Source organism: Fusarium musae, chromosome 1 (genome assembly GCF_019915245.1).
Source record: "Fusarium musae strain F31 chromosome 1, whole genome shotgun sequence".
NCBI classification, from domain to species: Eukaryota; Fungi; Ascomycota; class Sordariomycetes; order Hypocreales; family Nectriaceae; genus Fusarium; species Fusarium musae.
Window position 1 is genome coordinate 3,653,185 of NC_058387.1, and position 20,652 is coordinate 3,673,836.

Below are 20,652 nucleotides of genomic sequence, written 5' to 3' on the forward strand. Positions count from 1 at the left end.
CAGGGGAGATGGTTGGTGCGGAACGTAGTTGATCTGGTGATGATAATACACTGGTTGCTGAGGGAAAGGTTGACATACTGGGACCCTGAGAGGCTGGCTCAAAGAAGGAATAGGAAATGATGAAGATTGTACAATATTACACTGTTGCTTCGACAAAGGAAGGGGAAATTGAGGGGGAAATGTCGCAGAAGGCGTTACATGAGAAACAGGCTGTTGCTGACTGTTCATGATCTCGGCGGTCGATCTTCGAGAACTCGAGCGAGATCCCCGTCGACGAGATGATTTCCGGGTACTTGAGCGAGGTGATGACTTGGCGAGGTGTCGACGGTGGTGTTTCTTTCTCTTGGGTGATCTCTTGGAAGGATGAGGAGATGAATGAGGAAGTGGGCGGGACATAGAGACTCTTTCGGGTGTATCATAGCCACGTTGCTCACGCCCTCCTCGATCATCCTCAGAAGACAAAGAAGACACGCCCTCGGAGCCGACTTCACTGCCATCGCCGCATTCAGAATCAGATTCAGATTCGGATACGCAGTCGATTGCTATACGGCGAGCGCTGGTGTTTCCAGATCCATTACCACGCAGAAATGGGAGCCCGAAGGCAGCACTCAATAGGTCGACATCATAATCCGACCGATTGCGGCGGCGGCGAATAGCTTTGTTAAAGATGTTCATTATTCTGCAGCCAGTAGAAGACTCCTGAGAGATAGAAAGGCAGTGTCCTCGGTATTCTTCTACAGATGGCGATTTGGTGGTGGTATAGAGAGTGTTTGTGGGAGGGTAAATGAGAAGGAGAGTGTGCAGTTATGGTAGAGGAAGAAAATAGTCCCCGTGAGGTCCTCAAACAATAAACACAGAAATTTCTTCGTCTATTCGAGTTTTCCGATATGCTTTGAGATTGTGGGCGCGTCTGGAAAAGGTGAATAGAGGTGGTTGTTGTGACGGCCGTTGGCAGCTGGCAGGAACTGTCACTTGTTTCTATAAGTGGCAGCTTAGAGACCACCGAAATGGGTTGGACAGTACTCAAAGCTCGCAGGTTCTTTCTTAAACGAGTCTTTGGTTATAGTAACCAAGAGTTTGTCTTATTTCTAGAAAGGAGGTAGTGAAAGAAAAGTTCAGCTTGATGGTCTTGTCTAATATTCGACCGACGAAGGGACTTACTAACTCCCGTCACAAAGGGTGCTTCTAATGATTCGGATCTACAAGATTATTCTCATAGATAGGTACTCGTTATTTCTGCTCAAGGTCTGCAAGACGCAAGGGGTGTTGTTGCCCCTGCACGGTTATCTTCGAGGCAGTTCCTAAAATGTCAAGACAACAGCGTAAGCACCAGAGAAATAACGAATATCTGTCAAGGAGAAGAGGATGATGGCATCGAGTATAAAGAAAAGAGAAAATACGAAGATGGGACAGGACATCCCCCTCTCTTGTGCGCGAATTTCTGTTCGGGCATACCGACAAAGTCACCAACTTTGTTATCAACGTTGACAATCAATCTTGCCGTTGTATTCGGTCGTTTTCAAGCTGGCAAACGACAATTCCCTTATTTCCCCTCTTCTCTTCCCTTAGCTTTATCAAGCAAACATGCCAAAGTCTTTAATGCCACTCTTTGTTGCCGCTGATAGATCATTGACGTTGGATGTCATATGGTAGCAAACACACTTAACATTATGCATGAGTTGCTCCGACGGTACTTACATGAGATGGAGAAATCTCTTTTCCAACCAAATATTACACTGATATACATATTGAATTCAATTTTGTCTAAATGCGAGCTAAACCGGGAACCTTTATCCCTTCCTTTTAGGCTCCAGCACCAAAAGCTCCTTCTCCATCTAATCCACACGGAGGACGCGGGCACCTCGCTTTTGAACCGCCTTCTTCTTCTTCTGCCCACGGCTAAAGGCACCCGCTTCAAAATGATCACGGCCAACGTTGTCAAGATCCTTGACCTTGTAAATACGGATGAGCCAATTCTCACTGGTAAAGGCCTCTTCCAGTACATCGAGTGTGGGGCTTGTATCGGGCATCTTAACACCACGCACTCGATCGACGATCTTTCCAGGTGAGTTCGTCTTATTAAAGTTGTGGTAAGACATCTTGTACCTGAAGGCAACCTGTTAGCATGGTGACAAGTCGCTGCGCGGAAGTTTACTTACATCAAGCTGTTCTTCATAGTCTCGGTAGCGCCGGCATCAACTCTGTATTCGCCGCGTTCGGTGAAGAAGTTGCGCTCTTTGACCTCATCAGGCCAAATGCCCTCCGCAATGCGAACCATCCAGAGAAACTTGTTGATATCATCTCCAGAGTAGCCAAGAACGCCACCAAAGACGACGAGGACATAGTCAACCTCGTGCTGGCGCATGATGGGATAGCTGACCTCCTCGCGAGAACTCATGGCCTTTCCAACAGTAGCGATATGGGTGTTGTTCCAGGTGTTGTTGTCGACAAGCGTTGGTCGGTCAGCCATACCACCAATCTGATAACCATAATCCCACCATGACATGATCTTGGCGTCTTTGCCGGTGTTCTGTCGGAGCCACTGATAGGCCTCACGATAGTCATCAATGATGACCGGGCTGCCATCCATGCGCCGACTGGACAGGACAACAGAAGGTGCTGAGTAGGCGTTGGAGGTGACCCATGTGCAGTGAGTAACAAACATGACCAGGTAGATGACCATGCCAGCAACAACCGTAATCTTGGACAAGGTAGTGTAAACACCAACTTCGGGCTTTGTGGTCGCTCGAAGTGCACCCTTGGCCTTCTTGGATCCATCAACGGCCTCTCCTTGTGCAGCCTGGGTTGGCTCAGGCTGATTGACCCGGAGATAGGTGTCGAGGAGCTGAGAGGCAGCCATGGCAGCGGCAACACACACAACAGGTGTCAGTGTGAGCATAAGACGGACCATAACACCAGCAAAGTAGCTTGCAAACAGAGCATAGACAACAATGAAGACATGCTCATCCGCGAGGTTCTGGAAACACATATAAACACCAGCAGGGAAGAGCCAGATGAGGAAGTTAAGATCAAAGAAAAATGAGGGCCATGCGGTAGGCTGATGCTCAGAGACTGAAGCAATGATGGGAATGTGGATCTTGGCATAACCGGTGTCGAACAATGAATAGAATCGACCGCCCCAGGGCGCGATGTATCCAAATGAGGTCAAAAGAATGAGGCCAGCGAGACCGACGAAGAAAGTCGCTACACCAGCGGCAACTACGATAGTTGTGATCTGTCGTCCAGGGATAACAGACTTGACGTAAACAATGAATGCAATCACCTGAAGGAGGCCAAAAACACCTAAATGATAATGTTAGTACCATGTGTTGCAATGAATGTTTGGGTACACACCAAGCGCGGGCATGTGCTCATTAGTCTTGACACAAAGGAAGCCGACGAATGGCACCTGGAAACTAGCCATGGTACCGATAGCGTACCACGTCGTGTAGCTGATATAGAGGCGATCACTGTAACGGCCCATGCAAAGGAGAACGAAGGCATGGACGGGCAGTAGACATGTAATGAAAGCATATCCACCCCACGATGCAACCATGTATGCGTACGATAGTGCGCAAAGAGCACCCCACAGCATCGAACCCAGCTTCAAGGCCTTGACCCAGAGGTAGAATGTGAGGACAAGAAGGAAAATGGCAATGGCCTCGTTATCGTAGCTACCGGCCACGGATCGAGAGATGTAACCAGGTGCAATGCCCATGAAAACTGCGGCAAGAAGACCAGCGGAAGAAGATGTAGTCATCTCATTGGTAAGTAGGTAGGCAGCATAAGCTGTCAGTCCGGAGAAGGCCGGGGCGAGAAGGACGCAAATGTTTCGAATATCGACTGGGACCGTAAGGGCGCGGAGAGCGTGGTAGATGACGCCGCTTGTCACCATCAGACCAGGATAGAGGGTGCCTCCGGTTACCCGCCCAAGAGGATGCCATGTCCTGTCATCGAACCAATCCCAAAACTTGTAAAATCCATTGGCGACGAGGTATTTCGTCGCGCGGAAGTTGAACCATGGGTCGACTGTCTTGAACGTTAGCTCGTCATGATGGAGCAATCTGTTAGTATGAGCAAGACTGACATTCGTGAATAATACTTTCGAAGCCTACGGCGGATGAGTTAGCAAAAGATTCATTCCTAATAGAAGAGAATTCTCTGTGCTCTGGAGACAGAAAAGACAGAGCAGGAATTGAGGGCATTCGCCCATCATGGGTAGAAAGCACTTACGTATCACAGAAAAAAGGCGACTGGACACAGCTGCGCCAGCGATCAAGAGAAGAATGATGACTCTTAGTAGAGTCCTAGTGTTTTGTCCGTTCACTCCGGCGAGGACGTCTTCGGTCTTTGCCGTCTTTACCGCCATGATGGGTTACGATTGTCGACGATATTTGACCCTGGAGTTGATGCAACTTGCAGAAGCCGAAACCCAAGATGATATTCAACTCCACCAGAAGGACAGCTTGGAGCTTTACTACTGAGACGGGGAGCTACAGGAGGTAAATGTGGAACCCTCCCCCGACATAGGTACGTATCCTTTACGCGGCCGTGCATCCACTTGATGGAAATGGGCCTTTAGCAAGGTAAGAGGTACCTCATTCTTATGCCCGTTAGGTGCTGAGCCACAGTTTATCCGGCCAAGCTCTGGCGTATCAAGAAGACAGCCTAACTATGGTAATCAGGTCATTCTACGTCAATTTCGATGAAGTTGACCATGAGAGCATGCAATATAGGTGAACGGCTTGCTAAATCACATCTAAATGTCACTCTACTGGTCACAGAAACCGCTTTGAGCATCAGAATCGCTTATCGTAGTCCTTGATTTTTACTGTAAAACTAAACATACATACATCCGTACCTGATACACATCATAATATAAGCCCGCAGAGATAAACTTACTAGTTTTCCCGCTCGAAGTCTCCCATTGCATGCCCAAGTGTTACAAGCCCTAGCCAAAACCATTGACGTTTTTCTTGTCGTCTAAAATAGATATATTGTACACCTGTACACAGAGTTAAACAGGGACCTAAGGAAACATCTATGCAGGGCCGCCATGTATATCCTCAATCATACACCGAGTCTGGTTCGAGGCTCGGATTATGCCTCAGCAGGACCTATTTCCCTACGGTTGGTCAACCTTTTCGCCGAAACCTCCCTTTGCTTCCATCCTCTCCCTTCCCGTATCTTGCGTTGCGTTTCCCCGCGCCGGTATTACATATTTAAGGGTTCTCCTTCTGCACCTTCAACAGCAGCTTCTCGAGATCAAACTTGGGGTCTGAGGGGTCGGTGATCACTGCATGTATGGTTAGTTTGAGGTCTCGACAGGTTGTGTCTCGCATATGCAATATGCCGCGGCCAATTGCCAGGAGTGCTTTTAGAGCAAAACTGAGTCTGACGTACCAGAGTCGCCAGATGTTGGGTTGTTCTTCTTAGCAAACTCGGCCTTGGCTTGCTGGATAAGCTTCTCCTTCTTCTCGTACTCGTGCTGCGCATGCTCGGCCTTTTGCGAGGCAGTAATCGCTCGCTGGTGGGTGAAACCGTAAAAGATACCCAGGCCAAGGGCGGACCACCGCAAAACCTATAAATGACTCAATTAGTCCTCAAGTCCACGAACTATCCAATTCTGCCGCTCGAATAGTCGTATTTCCTGACGTAGTCGAGTGCTCGGGCTTGGGATACGGTCGAGCGGCCGAATCGGGGATGATAACACGCACGTTCACTCCGGTCGAAGCCATTGGGAATTAGAGTCGCAAAAAAAGGGCGAACGGGACGGAGAGCGAAAGGATCGGTATTGACGATAGTCGGTGGTCGACAATGGCTTGTCAATGGACCCAGTCGGAGTGGCTCAAGGGGATTAGATGCGTCGGCTTGAGGTGAAGAATTGAAAAGTCGTCGGGAAAAGTCGCAGTTTTTCCATTCGCTGCCAAATAGGTAGAGCCAACCGCTGGCGGCTGGGAGCTCGGACAAGCTGGAGCCAGTAGCCAGTGAGCCGGCCAGTGTGATCACGTGCTCGTCCTCATCTCCCAGATCAATTTCCATGCCAGCGATACGTACCGCCTTCAATCCACTACCTAGGTACCTAAGGTAGGTACCTAGGTAAGGTACTTAGTACGGAGTAGGTTAGTACCTTATTAGCATTCAGACTTCAGGCTTGTGCAGGGGGTTATGGGGATTGCAAGTGCCTGAGTCGCTCGCGCATGGATGGATTCAATTGGACCCCATCACAATGGAAGCTCATACCTTGCAGCATTTCACAACTTGATCACTACAAACAAGCAAGGAAGAACGTACATACAGTCACCCCATTTTGTCGCGAAGGTCGACTTTTTATTTCGTCCGATTTTCTCGTCGTCTATTTGTTTTGCGAGACTTTATTTATCATCATTCGTCGCGTTGTCGATTCATACCCTCCCAAACCCAGTCTCATAGCTGTCAACATATTGTTCAGTCTCGCAATGCGACTGTGGAACGTCCGCAATGCAACAACGTCGAGATGAAATCCTAGCGAAGAAGGCGAAGCTTGCTGAGCTCAAGCGCCAGAGAGAGCTTCGGGCAAGCCAAGCAACAGCAAGTCGCTCCAACATAGGAACCTCTAGCGACGTTGGTCCCCTGATACCCTACCGCCTTTAAGCCCATCGTTGACGTTTCTCAACCATAGTTGATATCGCCAACTCCTGGAAGAGCAGATAACCGCCGTGAGATCGAAACTCTTATAAACAGTCTCGTTGGTGATAGTAGGCCCGGCTCGACTGTCACGGGAGGACCTGGCTCTCCGGCTCCTCGTGGTAGCCGCCCAAACAGTGTCCTCAGCGCCGGCGAAATCAGCAACGAACCCTCCGAAGTCACGACCACTAGTCACGCTCAAGTTCCTGCGCAACCGCCGCCTAGTCTTAGCACTGCTCCCCTCCTGACCGTTTTCGAATGCCCACCGTCCCCCGTAAAGGAGGTTTTTTCATACAGCAAAGGTGTCCAGACGACAGAGGAGTGGACCACACCTACCAGAACCAGGGCTCAGTCTCTCATATCTGAAGCCGAAGATGTTCCCGCCGTAACTTCAACACCCAGCAAGAGGCTGAGCAGAAGAGAGCGAGATCGAGAAGAGGAACTCCGACAAAAGATTAGAGAAGAGGTGGAGGAGGAATTGAGAGCGACAAAGGAGTTTCTGAGCGACGGTGTGCTTCCTTCCGGCTCGGCTTCGAATTATCCTTCCAGGAATCTTACCGCTGAAGAGCTGGACGCTGTCGCCCACTCTGATGAATTCGTCGACTTCCTGGATAAGTCGACAAAGGTGATCGAGAGAGCTCTCGATCAGGAGACATATGACATTCTCACAGACTATGCTTTACAAGGCCAGGATAACGATGATGAAGATGAAGACAGTGGTAACACGGGTGGTAAGGGGCGACACAGGATAAAAGAAGTGGTCCAGTTCTTTGACGAGCGGTGGTCCAAGAAGCGCATGATCAGCGGAATTGATTTCTCGCCAAAGTTCAGCGAGCTTGTCCTCGCGTCATACACCAAAAACCCTACAGCTCCCCATGAACCTGACGGGCTGGTTCAGGTCTGGAACATGCACATGCAGGATCGCCCTGAATACGTTTTCACTGCGCAGTCAGATGTCTTGACTGCTAAATTTTCTCCTTACCACAATAACTTGATTATCGGTGGTTCATATAGTGGCCAGGTGTTGCTGTGGGACACGAGAGCAAAGGCGGCTCCGGTTCAAAAGACTCCCCTTACGGGCTACGGCCATGCCCACCCTATCTACTCTGTTGATATTGTTGGTACCCAGAACGCCAACAATATCATTTCTTGCTCCACTGACGGAGTAGTCTGTGGCTGGACAATGGACGTCTTTGCTCAGCCTCAGGAACTTCTTGAACTCAAGAACCCAAGTCAGGCCAAGGTGGCTGTTGAAGACGTGAGCCCAACGTGCCTTTCTTTCCCAGCTACAGATCCTACATTCTTCCTCGTTGGCAGTGAGGAGGGCACCATCTTCCCTTGCCACCGATATGACCGTGCCGGTGCCAAGGCTGGTGTTGATAGGAAAATCAGCTACAAGGGACATACCGCCCCTGTCATGTCTGTGGATTTCCATCCTGCTAGGGGACCGGTGGATCTGGGCGATCTGGTCATATCGTCGTCGCTCGATTGGAGTGTTAAGCTTTGGAAGGTTCGAGCACCAGCGGCAACATCTACAATTGGCTCTGGCGATGGCACCATCTCGCCTCTAATTGACTTTGTGCGTGAAGACGTCGTCTACGACGCTAAGTGGTCGCCCGTCAAGCCGAACATATTTGCATTGGTCGATGGTGCTGGATGGCTGGAGCTTTGGGACATCGCAGTCGAGACGGAAGAGCCTGTGTCCAGGATTTCGCCAAGCTCTCGAAAGGATGGCAGAACTATGCTCTCAAAGAGTCTGAACAAGGTTGCATGGGAGCCCAACGATGGAAAGCGTCTTGCGACCGGTGGCATCGACGGCTCTCTCACAGTATTCGAAGTTGCGAGTGGTCTTGGTGGCAAGGATGGCCCCAAAAACGAGGACTGGGCGAATGTGAAGAAGCTTGTGAACCGACTGGAGGCAGTCGGTTCAAGTGGTGCATTGATAGTTTAGTGATCTCCATTGGATGAAGTATTGGCAGCATAGTGGCGTGCGTTCCTATGTTGCGAGGTAGCTAAGAGACGAATTTATTGATATACCCAAGGCTTTTTTGGTTTCTGTCTTTCGTTTCACCAACAATTTAATTTAATGTATTGATCTCTACGCATCACGATCCCGAGTTACTAACTACCTAGCCCCTGCTGTCATAGTATTTTAAGAAACCTAACCCAGGAGTATAGTGTCACGTGCTATCTCCACATCAACAACATCTTCCTTTCATCGTGGAGCAGAAGCTCAACCTCTGTTTTAGCAATCTCAGCTTTTTAGTCGAGAGACTCTGCGCAACGATGAGCAGTCATCTGAAGAGTTTTTCTTCTCTCTAGCAGCCCATCACTCCAACTAGGTGCTACATAGGACCATAGATACAGTATGGTAAGTCACGGTCCTTTTGAAACACTCATTCAATTTTTCATGATGGCATTCATTTTTATGAATTCTGCAATTCCGAATGTCCTTTTGGTTTTGGGCAACACGTGGACACTTTACAGCTGAACAGCAATTTTACTACTCACTGTTTCTCATTTCTGTCTTAAAACCGTGTTCTGACTCAACCACAGACTTTGTCACACAGTTAGGCCTCCATTGGCGCGCCTTCAGGATACCGCCCGCCAGAAACTTCAAATGCATAGATTATATCCTCGAGGGTCGTCATCTCTTCCTCCAAAAGCGGGAAGTACTGGGCGTTCTCCTCGACTCGAGCTGTTGTGGTTGCGCCAGGGATGGGAATGATGGTAGGCATTCCCTTGCGACTGTTTAGTCCTCTAACCCAGTTGATGGCAAGCTGTGCAGGTGTGATTCCCTTCCTTTCTGCTACTGCCTTGACTTGGTCAACAAGCTTGAGGTTGTGCTGGAAGGATTCTGGCTGAAAACGCGGAAATCCGCTGGCAATGCCCTGGTCCTGGAATTGAGAGCTGTCGGCAAAGCGACCTGTCAACATCTGTAGTGACTGTTAGATCTATGTTGTTTAGATGTGAATGGGCGAACTCACGCCACGTCCAATAGGCGCGTAGGCCATAATAGGAATATTGTGCTTAGCACACGCCGCAGCAACGCCATTCTTGAGGATGTCGGGGCTGAACAGACTGCATTCGACCTCAACGAGAGCGACCTTGACATGCTTGATGGCTTCTTCGATAGTCTCGGCACTGCATTCCGACAGAGCAATGCCACCAACCTTGCCGGTGTCAACATATTCTTTCTGAATGACGTTGAGGGTTTCTTCAAAAGGAACTTTGTGGTCTCGTCTTGAGGGTGCGAAGATATCAAGTTTCTTGACACCGCCCAGTTGATTTAGCACATTGTCAATAGACCTTCGTACATTCTCGGGAGATCCATCAAGTTGAAACGTATCAGGGTTGTAAGTGCCCTTGATGGCGATCGTGATCTTTTCAGCATCTTCTGGGAATTTTGTGAAGTATGCGTTGATGAGAGTCATGCTGTTATAATCTGGAGGTCCGTAAAATTCCGCGCCGCTCCAGAGATTGCAGCCATTGGCGAAGGCTGTGTGCATGGCTTCAAGAGCCTGATCTAAAGGAGTTGGTTTGGGACGCCAAGTGAAGCCTTCAAAGTTATCAGTCTGGTTGTTTTAAGTGAGTCGAACGACTAAACATACCCATAAGGCCGTATCCGAGAGCGCCGACATGCTTTCCCAGAATTTCGGGCATATTTGGTGTTGAGGATATTTGCATGTGTATGTAATCCAAGCTAGAACTATATGTGTGGACTGGGTGATATCGCGTTGAGAGAGGGGCTGTGAGACTCAGCAATCAATGAGGAAAGATGCGACGGTACTTATACATCAGAAGGATTGGGTGATTGCATTTAATTCAAAGTTCTATGCGACTATCTCGGTTGATTAATCACCCTCCATCTGACCTATAACGGTGTTGTTCGCCACACCCGTTCATCGGGATTGCAGCTCCAAAATGCTACATAAATCCGAGGATGGATCTGACTAAACTTAAGTCCAGCTCGTATCCCGCAACGCAACGCTCTGTGAGTGAGCCCGAAGCCAACAGATCGGGGCTTGCTCTTTACGGAATTGTGTGCTGCCGAGGGGTCCCTTATGGAGATAGAATATTGGATAGTGCTATTGATCCGATCTGATGCGAAGCAGGTCAGGGAGGTAGTTATCTGGAGGAACCCAGTATACGCAGCAAGCTGTCCCTAGTGCTGATACCATCGATATGGCGGTCATCACTCTCGTTAATCAAGGTCAATCAATATTCCCTCCTCTCCTCCTCTCTTTGGCTCAGGTTTAACCACTTCCTCCTCGAAGTCTTCTTCATCTTCATACTCATCCTCAGCTTCGGATTCCTCTTCAAGGTTTGCGGAGTGCATATCTCGACGCTTAGCAAGAATTCGGGCTCGTTGCTTTCTTCGGAGGATATTCCCCATCTTCCTCGCTGTTCGTCGACCATGCGAAGCATCCGCTGCACGAAGGGCTTGGGGGGGCATAGGCACCAATCCCTGTGCTTGAAGCCACCAATCAGGGTGACCAGTTAGGCCAACTTCTCCGAGGCCTTCTGCAGTTGTGGGCATTACATGTTCATAGTGACAGTCTCGGCCCCATTTGCAGACGCCGTGGTGACACCAGTGTCGACAGGGTAGAGGCAGTTGAGATGATGGCGCCGTAGTGTTGGTTGGAATTTGTCGTGTCTCTTTGAAGGAAGTTGGCCTGAGATGGACTGGCTGCTGTTGGTTGGAGGGATTGTGGCGGCTAGATGAGAGGCCTTTTGCTGGCTTTAGCGGAGACTTCTGAGAATCAAGCTGAGTTGTAGTTGTAGTTGGTTTTGGTTTCTCATAGTAGTTGTGAGATGATGCACCCACTGGGCAAGGACCAGACCGGAACTCAGTGGCCCGCTCCTCTGAAGTGTCCGATTCACCACTAGTCGAAGATCCATCCCTAGTAATGGGAGCGAATCGAAGCTTGTAAGTATCCAGCTCAGCATGAATAACCCCCAAATTTCCCATGTCTCTAGTCTCATCTAGGGACAAACTTCGAGGGGCGCCGACGACTTCGATCCACTCCGGCAGAAGGTCTGCCGGAATAAGGGGTACAGCAGTTGCAGGCTGAGAAAGAACTTGGCCGTTGGGCGTGATTTGCTCTGCCCCTGGTCTGACCAGAAAGAACTGGGGTTTGATTCCCATGTTGGCTGGAGAGTGTTGTGTGGTCAAGGGACAGGAGAAAAGTGAAGAAGCAAGTTGTGGGATGTGAAATATGCTAGAGCAAGATTTCAGAGACCAGGTCCTGGGGAGCTCTCTTTATAGAATTTACGCATACAGCTTGTCAGTTTCCTGTTGTCTCATGGGCTCCCGTTTGCTGTGACACAAGTGAGCACGGACAGAGGCTCAGATGCAAACCGAGAAGGCTTTGTAACACCCAGGGGAGGCAACGAAACTTTATGCCTATATCCCAAGTGACAAAAAGACCTAGCTAAGTTTAGTGTAACTTATCGATTCTTTATAATAGCCATTTTTGGCACCATCGTTTAATGTCAAGGGGTTTTCTCGCTCCATGAAGCCTCCACACGAATCTTGACATCCAAACCATCTACGCAGTAACCTAGTTGTCTAGGTCCATCTTTGAGTTCCACTTCTCTTTTGACCCATCGTCCAGGTTTGCCTGCGGTATCCTCCTCAGCAACATGTGTGTAAATTCCTTTGCGTTCCCTCTCCTCTTCGGCATCCTCCTCGTCACTGCTATCGCCCTCTTGATCGTCAAAGCCAGCTACAGGGTCCCATTCTCCGGTTTCCCAGATAAGCCCGAGCTTGAGAGGCGGCAGTCCAAACAGTTTTCCAGCGATACCTTTGACGGCATATATATCGTATGATTTGGGGATCTTTTTCACTTTTTCCTCGCCACCTTGAAGATGGAAACCAACAGTAACTAGACGTGCCTCCAGGAAAGCAGGGTTGACCTCCAACCTGCGAACAATATTTGGTTCGCCGTAGATTTTGCAAAGGTCGGCATAGCGAGGGTGATTTGCCAGGACTTCTTGTTCGGCGTCCTCTGGCGCAGCCGCGAGCTGTTTCGCAATCCGCGAAAGATAGAACATCTCAGCGTTACTTCTATCAGCCGGCGTGATCTGGCTGAAATTGAGGGACTTCAGTGACCCAAGACGGGCGACAGTAAACATGTGCGACTCCTCCGAAGATGATGCTTTAGCATCAGCGTCCGCAGCATCGTAGAAGGGGTTGTGGCCAATTCGCAACCCAACTAGACCAGGGAAATGTTTGGGAAGCTGGCTCACAAAGTCCCAGGATTGAATGTTGTTATAGGAGACGTCGAGGTACTGGACAGTATCTGAGAAGATCGGCCCTTCTATACCTTCAGGGGCGATTGACGAAATGTTGTTCCCCTTGAGGTGGATGTTGCGCAGTGATCTGAGAGTTGCAAGGGTGCTGATGTCCACGAGCGTAGTGAATTCGTTGATTTCGAGGTTGATTGATGTCAAAGTGGACGAAAGATTGCCATAGTCCAGTGCAGGGAGAGATTGGAATTGGTTTGATCCAGCATCAAGAGCAGCCAAAGATGGAGACTTTGTTGCGATGTGACAAACTTCCTCCCAGCTCAGCAAGGTTTCCTCGAGCGAAAGTTCCTTGACGCTGTTTACAGCATCGTTTTCTTGATCGTCTAAAACGTTCCGAAATCGATTCCCACTATAACTAGGTCAGCGGCTTGTTTGCCTACGGCCAGAAGGTCATACTTGAGGGTCAGGTGCTGGAGATTTGGTAGCTCACGACAAATTTCGAACACGGGGTCAAGCCGCTCAAATAAATTGCGACTGAGATCCAACTGCGTAATCTTGGGGCACGTCTTTGCAATGATCCCCTCGCTCTCATCGTCTGCTCTCGCACTGGATACCTGGAGGTCCTCGAGAATCACCACAGTGAGCTCACCGATATTGGCTTGCTTACGGCGAATCTTCTCAAACCCCACCTCCTCGGCACGCTTCCCGAAAAACACAATCTCTTCTGCGGCCCTTCTACCATCTGGAAGCGTGTATTCGGAGGCATATTTGTGGTTAACGGCTGCTAGAAAGTGACGCGGCGGGTCAGCTGGCCGTGAAGGGCGCACAAATGAGGCAGCAGTGGGGAATTTAGATTTGCCTTGAGAGAGTCAGTCAGAGGTAGTTATCAATTACACACAAACAGATAGACATGTGTATCAGATGGTGTGTCTAGTCTTACAGGTAAAGTAACGAATGCCTTTGTGACATCCGTCGTGTTTGCCACGGGCTGAGTCGTCCCATTCTACGCCGAGCCATGTCCCTGTTGTACCTGAGACTTCACCGACAAATCTCACCGTGCAGAGAGCGCCATCGTATGAGATGCGTTGGCCAACGTGGTGCGTCGTTGTCATTGTTTATGTTTCGGGAAGTTTCTCGCTATATCACAAAGATGGGCTTTCGTTGTTGATATTGAGGAGGTTAAAGATGGGAGCTACTAGAATAAGAGGATCATTAAAGCACCGGAATTTTTGAGGTTAATGATACAACAGCTGTAGCCTCAGACAGCACCAAAATACTGAAATTGACTGAGATTTTTCACACATGACAAGATAATTACACTTGTTACTAAGGGGGATTTATGCTATCTGCTAAATTAAATCAATTATATATATATTCGAAAATTACTGTTAATCCTGGGTCTCCACGTGAGCTTGAACGAAAAGTCAGAGAACGAATCCGAATAATGCTTGTCATGACACACTCGCCGTACGATTTCAAATGATTAAGACATAGGTATGTGATAATATGTCCTCATAAGACTGCTCTACTCAATCGTGTGATTGTCACAAGCTTCCTAGGCAAGTAGGTAGTATTCATGATTTTTTGCATTGGGATATCTCGCCATAGGGTAACTGCATCAATGCCATGTCCGTCCACTTTTCAACGTCTCCTCATCTCACCGTTAGCACCAACACTCATCGTAAACCAATACTTTTACAATGTCGTCTTCTTCCATAGAATGCCAGCATCGCTGTGCCCAAATGTTCTCAATGGCAATGTTTCTACAAGATATATCGACTCGCACCAATCTTCTCGACCCGCGACGTCCAGCTTCACAACCTCAACCGTCTCAGAAAGCCTTGCCTTCTACACCAAGCCCACCATCTGATCCATCGATACAACAAATGAGCCAGCTACCAGACAGAACCATCTGAGAAGAGTCAACGAACTGCATACAATCGAGGTCCAAAGGAGTTACACAAAAACTGGTGAGGTTACAATTCAGCAATATAACATCACCAACCAATTTGTTCATCACGAATATCACGCATTTGTTCAATGAAGCCCATAGGCTAATTGTTCACTCAAGGAGATCAATTGGCAACAAGCTAGTTACAGTTTCAGTCTAAATCTAGCCTTTGGTGGTCATACAAGTGTAGAGAGTGTCGGTCATCAAATTCAATGCCTGAACATTTTCATGTGGCATTCTGGTATCGTTTCGCTCAAAATCAATTCGCTCGGCCAATTCTTCCTTTGGCCTGGTCACATTCCTCCAAAAATCGGTAGATACCTTCGAGGCCTTCATAGTCTTCTGATGGTCCAGCTATTGAAGAGCTGTCTGGAGGCGACATCGTCTCGTATCCCTCGGCCTCAGCCAACCATGGACTATTTATCATTTCGTCCAGATATGACTGCTGGACAAAGTACTCCTCGTCTAGAGTCGAGATTTCATCAGTTTCGTAGCCCTCTAGTGATCGGACTGATACGCTCGGGGTCAAGGCTGACTTCATGCCATCGGGAGCGAATGGGAATTGGAGGGCAACCGGAATACCGACTGTACTGTCAAAGTCGGCATCTTGGCCCACCACACCACGCTGGATACCAATGTCATCGCAAAGTCGCTCAATGGTCTCAGGGTCAACGCCTGGAAAGCGGACTCGAAGAACGTTATGCTTCTCTAATAAGACTGGGAGGTCACCCAACACTGCAAGCCTGCGGAGGTCGGCATTGATGGCCGTGAGGTCTTGCAAGGCTCGTCCAAAGTCAGTGGACAAAACATCGAGGAAACCCTCAGTGTTGAGGGAAGCGCCGCCAGCAGCGGCCTCAGCCTTGAAACCAGAGGTCTCGGAGGCAAAGGGAATAGCCGCAGCGAGAGGGCTCAGAGCTGTGACGGTAGGGCTGAGCTGGAAGTCGATGAAGGAGCCGGGAGCGGAGTGGGAGAAGGCGGAGAGCTTGTGCATCGCCTGATCTTCGACTGGTGACACAGCACGATACTGTCGCTCGCCTCGAGGCCCAAGACCATCGTAACGGAGCTTTTGGCCGGAAAGGAAAAACGCTCTCATGGCTTGGGAGACGTTCTGCACAACCTGGGCCGGAGCTGCCGGAGTATGCGAGAAGTACCGAGCACTGCCTCCGAGACTGTATCCGCCAGCACTGCGAGGAAAAGCACCACCGGTCAGATTGGGCCGAAGAGCATTGGCAAAAGGAGCTCGGCCGGAGAACTGAGCAACACGTCGAGATGTGTTCGAGGTCGGGAGCTTGAATCGATCGAAACGGGCAGCCTTGGGTTCGGAGCTGATGAATCTCCTAATGACTCGGTTGACATTCTGAGCTGCGGAGCTCGAGAACCATCTAGTATGGCGCTTCTGCTGCCGAAGCACAGCAACGGGGTGAATAGGTTGACGAGCAACTCTGGCGGTTCTGAGTGTGAGTTGGGATTGCAGGGGCCGCGTCATGAAGACGAGCTTGGTCCGAACCACATTCGTGGTTTTGGCCACAGCAACTTTGAGAAGCCGTCGGGCCATCGGACCCAACAGCGCCTCTAAAGACGCCATAGTGAAGTTTTTTTGTTGTTTCCAAATCCAACGGTGTTGGAAAGTGAGGTGCGTAAGCTGAAGCACAACGCATTCAGCTCGGGCGGTATGAGGTCCTTTATGGCGGTGATAATTCGCCACAGCATGCGCCACACGGTAAGGACCGGGTGGCGGATTGCGGGGTTCGTCTAGCACGAAACAAGATTAGTGCGGATGTACAGTCAGCAAAGGTGACCTCCACCAACAATAAATTTTCTTGTCTTCGTTTTTCCTTCGCTCAAACCTCTCCCTCTTCATTCCTCAAGGTCTGGATCGCGCACACGATGCAAAGCCGTTGCCCAGCTTTTGCGCGACCATGACCTTGAATTTCTCACAGGTAAGAATTTCCCCCACTCCCTGCTTTATTTTCTACTTCACATGATGAATATCATACACGAACAATCCAAATCAGACCAGCACAATGGTGATATAGCAATCTCTAGAATTACACTGAGAAGCTTTGGACCTCGGAACCGGCAGGATGTTTTTGTCACAAACCTCGTACTGACCAGTCACTAGTTTTGTTTGCTCACCTGTTAGCCGTTGAATGGACGCGTCTCCCGATTGAGCGCGCGTCATCTCTTGCTATACACTGAAAAGGTTGGTAAATAAATTCCTTTGTTTTTTCCAAACCCTCTCCGAGTGATGATCAAAACGACACCTTAGGGATTCCTCATTCTTAAAATACTATGTGGATACTGTTGTTATAAGTTTCAGCCTTGTCTGACTGGAGATCACAACGCCTCTTTTGCTTGCACCGTTTTCTACTGATGCAATTGCTAACTCGCGTTTGTCAATAGGTAAATCTCATCTTCCCTCTCAAGCGCTCCCAGCCACTTTATGATGAAGATTTGAACGAACGGGCGGACATAAATGAGTACTGCTGCCTCCCACCCTAGAAAAGCAAGGACGTACAAATCCTTGTGGTGGGTGTGTAGTGGGACCTCTTGTTGATACTTCGTCACCTGATCGTGGCTCCTGTGGAAATGGATTCTTGTCGGTATCTGGTAGAAGAACTGGTGGCTGACTGTTGAGGATCTAGGTACTTGAACAAAGAATTCTTGCTCTTGCATACACATCCCTTTCGTGATGAGTTGTTTTTTTAGTATTCACACTGTTTGACTCTTGGTCTTCGGGCCTTGGGATATGAACACAACATCAACATCTGACTGATTGGTATGCTTCTGATGCTCTAACCATCGCGATTCCATGGCTAACCTGTCTAGATCTGATCTTGCGCTTTTGTTGCCAAACTCAATGATGACGGATGCTAATTCCGTCATAGGTATATAATAGACATTTTAGTCTCATGAATGGTAAGACGGCATTTTCCTTGCGCACATCTTCTGCACACCCCTGCCATATGATGACTCTGCTATTATTAGCTCTATCCGAGTTCATCGTGACGAACAACCTATTCACCTTGGAGAACTGATATGGTTTCCTACATATGTTTTTTTTTCCCACATTGCGAAGATATCATAGCTAACCATGTTTATTAGATTTAACGATTAATGATCGCGAAGTTATTGTACTTCGAGAAATATGTAACTTGAGAATATATAATTTACCAAGCCATGCTATCTATACCTTTTTTTTGTAACTACGTGTGATTGCTGGAGATGTATCCTACCTGAGAATGGAATAGCTATATCCGTAGATATCCATTTTTGTTACGCCTGCCTGTCGTGTTCTCGTTCACTCTTATGGCATGTACTAAACTTATTTCTTAAGCTGCAGCCTCGCGTTCATTCCAACAATGCAGCGGATCAAATCCCAATCATCCTTGTGGCCTACCCAGTCGGTGACGACGACTCCCGTACCTGCAGAACCGATCTTGAGCTTGTTTGGCCCCTTACCATCCTCGCCGTGGCACATGCAGAGGTATTCGATAACAGAGGGGTTGACCTTGGCAGCAATACGCTCTGGCCAGCAGGTTGCGTTGAAGAAGTTGCTTGCTGTAAGGAAGTTGACAAACAAGGGGGGTAAACTAGCATCCTTTTTATGACCATCCATCCCGGCGAGAGCGAAGGTCTGCTCAGCAGCGCGTTCGAGTTGCCGACGGCAGTACTCGATCTTTTTCTCAATATTCTGGCTCTCGGTAATCTCGTAAAAGTCTTGGACACGGATAATACCTCCTGGCACCTTGCCGTCTTCGCAATTATCGGGCCAGGCGCCTGCGTCAATACCCCAACCCCGACCATCCCAGCATGTCTTCTTCATCTCGCCGTCCAAGTTGAAGCGGCGGACGATGACAATGCGACCACGGGCACCACCCAGAGTTGGAATCCTGGGCTCAGTCCACCATCGACTTCGTCTTTTATCGACGTAGCTGTGCTTCAGATATTTTCCGAGTTGTTCGTCGTTGCCCCTTCCAGTACCTTCGCGCTTGATACTCATGATGACAGTCTCACTGCTGTTCTCGTCGAGGAACTTGTAAATATCCTCGAGCATGTGCTTGAAGTACTTTGTGCCAGTCAAGGAAATGGGAAACACGCTGTGGACTAGAGCAAGTTCATCATCGTCAGGACTCACGGATACTCGAACGTCGAGAAACCGAACACCATTTTTGAGTTGCTCCAAGACGCCGACCGCTTGACATCGAACAGAAGGAAGAGCAGTATAGCAGGTAGGAGAATTGTGCGTGCCAGGGATCGAAAGCAGAGTGAGTGGCCAGTCGTCGTGAAGCTCGTGCATCCAGCGATGCAGCTGGGCAGAAGAGAAGATGGCTAGAAAGGCACCGTTGGGGGTATAAACGACAGTGAGATCATGTTTGCCTCCGTCCAGGTTCTTCATGACAGAAGATTTGTTGGAGGGGTTGGGGATGTCGACCTGATACTTATGATCCTCATATTTGAAGGTAAGACGGACCACCTCCTTATTCTTGTCGGCGGCTCGGATGCCAGAACCCTTGGTCTTGAAGGGCTCAACTTTGACACAGGCATTTTCCTTGTGGATGGGGTCGCCCTTGGCCTGGGTTTGGCGAGAGCTGAAGTCAGTAGCCTTAATGAAGCCACTGATATGGCTTGTCATATTTGAGAGGCGGTTGCCGGTTCTCACAGTCTGGCCCTCGAACCTTTCGATTTCAATAAGCTCGATTGGGTTGATAGTAAGATTGCGAATGGTGAGGTGAGCCATGGCTATGATTGTCGCCAATAAGGTGGCCACTAATTGAATGGGATGATGGCGCTTATTGCGAAACCTCGTAGAAAGTGGATGAAGCTACCAAGGTAAGTATCCAAGAAGGGGTTTGTTGGGGGTGAAATAAAAAAGACAGCCAAGCTTAAAGCCAAGCAGGAAAGACCAAGCAGTAAAGACCGGAGGTAAGCTCCTCCCGCGTATATGGACCAAGGATGTCGAGGCCAGATCTGAGTCTGAGTCTGAGTCTGAGTCTGAATCTGAATCTGAATCTGAATGTGGTAGGGGGAGGTTAGGAAGCTGGCAGCTTCTGAAGCTCACCTTATGGAGCTATCCAAGGGCGGGCCTAGTTCTGCGTGGGCGGGGCCAGTTTTCATGTCAATTGGAGACCCCCCCCCCCGAATAAAGTGGCGGGGAAATGGGAGGAAGCACCCAAAAGACAGTAAAAGCCTAACTGAACAGTGAGCTAGCTACTGTATCATGGGAGCTGAAGTCATCCCAGCTTGCGTCGTCGTCCTTCGTCATCACTGCCAAGGGTGCCAAGTGAGGGAGACTCCATGAACCAAGTCAGACTTTTCATCTTGGGTGTTTGATCTGGCGCCGACACACTGAAGGTGAGCTTACTACAGCTAACAGATTGGGCTGGAATATAAGCCTTCCAAGCCCTTCTCAAACGAAGGGCAGAACTGTAAAAGGCCCAGGGCAAAACGGCTCAGTGTTGGCGTTCCGACTTGGCCGATGAACAATTCCGTCGGGGAACCAACAATGGATAGGCTGAACACACAAAGTAAGGCTGAAGCTGCACATTGAGTTGGGTGGGTGTCAATAGATAGCCTATTTCCATGGTTGCCAGACTAATTGCACCAGCTCGACTTGGCTGATCCCAGTCCTCTGAACTGGGACAGACAAACAATGGATAGTGTGTATGCTAGTTAGTTAAAAGGGACCGAGGGATAGGATGACCGTGCACCATCTGCCCAAGCGACCGAGCTACAGTACCATTCTATTGAAACGGGGGGGGGGGGGGGGGGGCCTCTCTTTT

At 49.1% G+C, this 20,652-nt stretch overlaps 8 protein-coding genes across 8 annotated transcripts; 1 reads left to right on the forward strand and 7 right to left on the reverse strand.

The window, feature by feature from the left end:
- Nucleotides 1-1,835: 1,835 nt before the first annotated feature.
- On the reverse strand, nt 1,836-4,369 carry STT3 (oligosaccharyl transferase stt3 subunit; the record flags this gene model as incomplete). The annotated part of the gene is made up of 4 exons (XM_044818849.1): nt 1,836-2,106; nt 2,160-3,303; nt 3,355-4,029; nt 4,234-4,369. The coding sequence occupies 4 exons, from the start codon at nt 4,367-4,369 to the stop codon at nt 1,836-1,838; spliced, it is 2,226 nt and encodes a 741-aa protein (XP_044686551.1).
- An 853-nt stretch (nt 4,370-5,222) lies between these two features.
- Nucleotides 5,223-6,042, reverse strand: J7337_001106 (uncharacterized protein; the record flags this gene model as incomplete). Its single annotated transcript, XM_044818850.1, has 3 exons — nt 5,223-5,296; nt 5,404-5,581; nt 5,656-6,042. The coding sequence occupies 3 exons, from the start codon at nt 6,040-6,042 to the stop codon at nt 5,223-5,225; spliced, it is 639 nt and encodes a 212-aa protein (XP_044686552.1).
- A 438-nt stretch (nt 6,043-6,480) lies between these two features.
- J7337_001107 (uncharacterized protein) lies at nt 6,481-8,617 on the forward strand (the record flags this gene model as incomplete). The annotated part of the gene is made up of 2 exons (XM_044818851.1): nt 6,481-6,603; nt 6,662-8,617. The coding sequence occupies 2 exons, from the start codon at nt 6,481-6,483 to the stop codon at nt 8,615-8,617; spliced, it is 2,079 nt and encodes a 692-aa protein (XP_044686553.1).
- A 619-nt stretch (nt 8,618-9,236) lies between these two features.
- J7337_001108 (uncharacterized protein) lies at nt 9,237-10,329 on the reverse strand (the record flags this gene model as incomplete). The annotated part of the gene is made up of 3 exons (XM_044818852.1): nt 9,237-9,602; nt 9,654-10,192; nt 10,278-10,329. 3 exons carry the CDS (start codon nt 10,327-10,329, stop codon nt 9,237-9,239), a joined length of 957 nt encoding a protein of 318 aa, XP_044686554.1.
- A 541-nt stretch (nt 10,330-10,870) lies between these two features.
- On the reverse strand, nt 10,871-11,815 carry J7337_001109 (uncharacterized protein; the record flags this gene model as incomplete). Its single annotated transcript, XM_044818853.1, has 1 exon — nt 10,871-11,815. One exon carries the CDS (start codon nt 11,813-11,815, stop codon nt 10,871-10,873), a length of 945 nt encoding a protein of 314 aa, XP_044686555.1.
- Nucleotides 11,816-12,162: 347 nt separating this feature from the next.
- On the reverse strand, nt 12,163-14,030 carry J7337_001110 (uncharacterized protein; the record flags this gene model as incomplete). Its single annotated transcript, XM_044818854.1, has 3 exons — nt 12,163-13,327; nt 13,375-13,777; nt 13,859-14,030. The coding sequence occupies 3 exons, from the start codon at nt 14,028-14,030 to the stop codon at nt 12,163-12,165; spliced, it is 1,740 nt and encodes a 579-aa protein (XP_044686556.1).
- Nucleotides 14,031-15,128: 1,098 nt separating this feature from the next.
- J7337_001111 (uncharacterized protein) lies at nt 15,129-16,454 on the reverse strand (the record flags this gene model as incomplete). Its single annotated transcript, XM_044818855.1, has 1 exon — nt 15,129-16,454. The coding sequence occupies one exon, from the start codon at nt 16,452-16,454 to the stop codon at nt 15,129-15,131; it is 1,326 nt and encodes a 441-aa protein (XP_044686557.1).
- A 1,740-nt stretch (nt 16,455-18,194) lies between these two features.
- J7337_001112 (uncharacterized protein) lies at nt 18,195-19,610 on the reverse strand (the record flags this gene model as incomplete). Its single annotated transcript, XM_044818856.1, has 1 exon — nt 18,195-19,610. One exon carries the CDS (start codon nt 19,608-19,610, stop codon nt 18,195-18,197), a length of 1,416 nt encoding a protein of 471 aa, XP_044686558.1.
- Nucleotides 19,611-20,652: the final 1,042 nt, after the last annotated feature.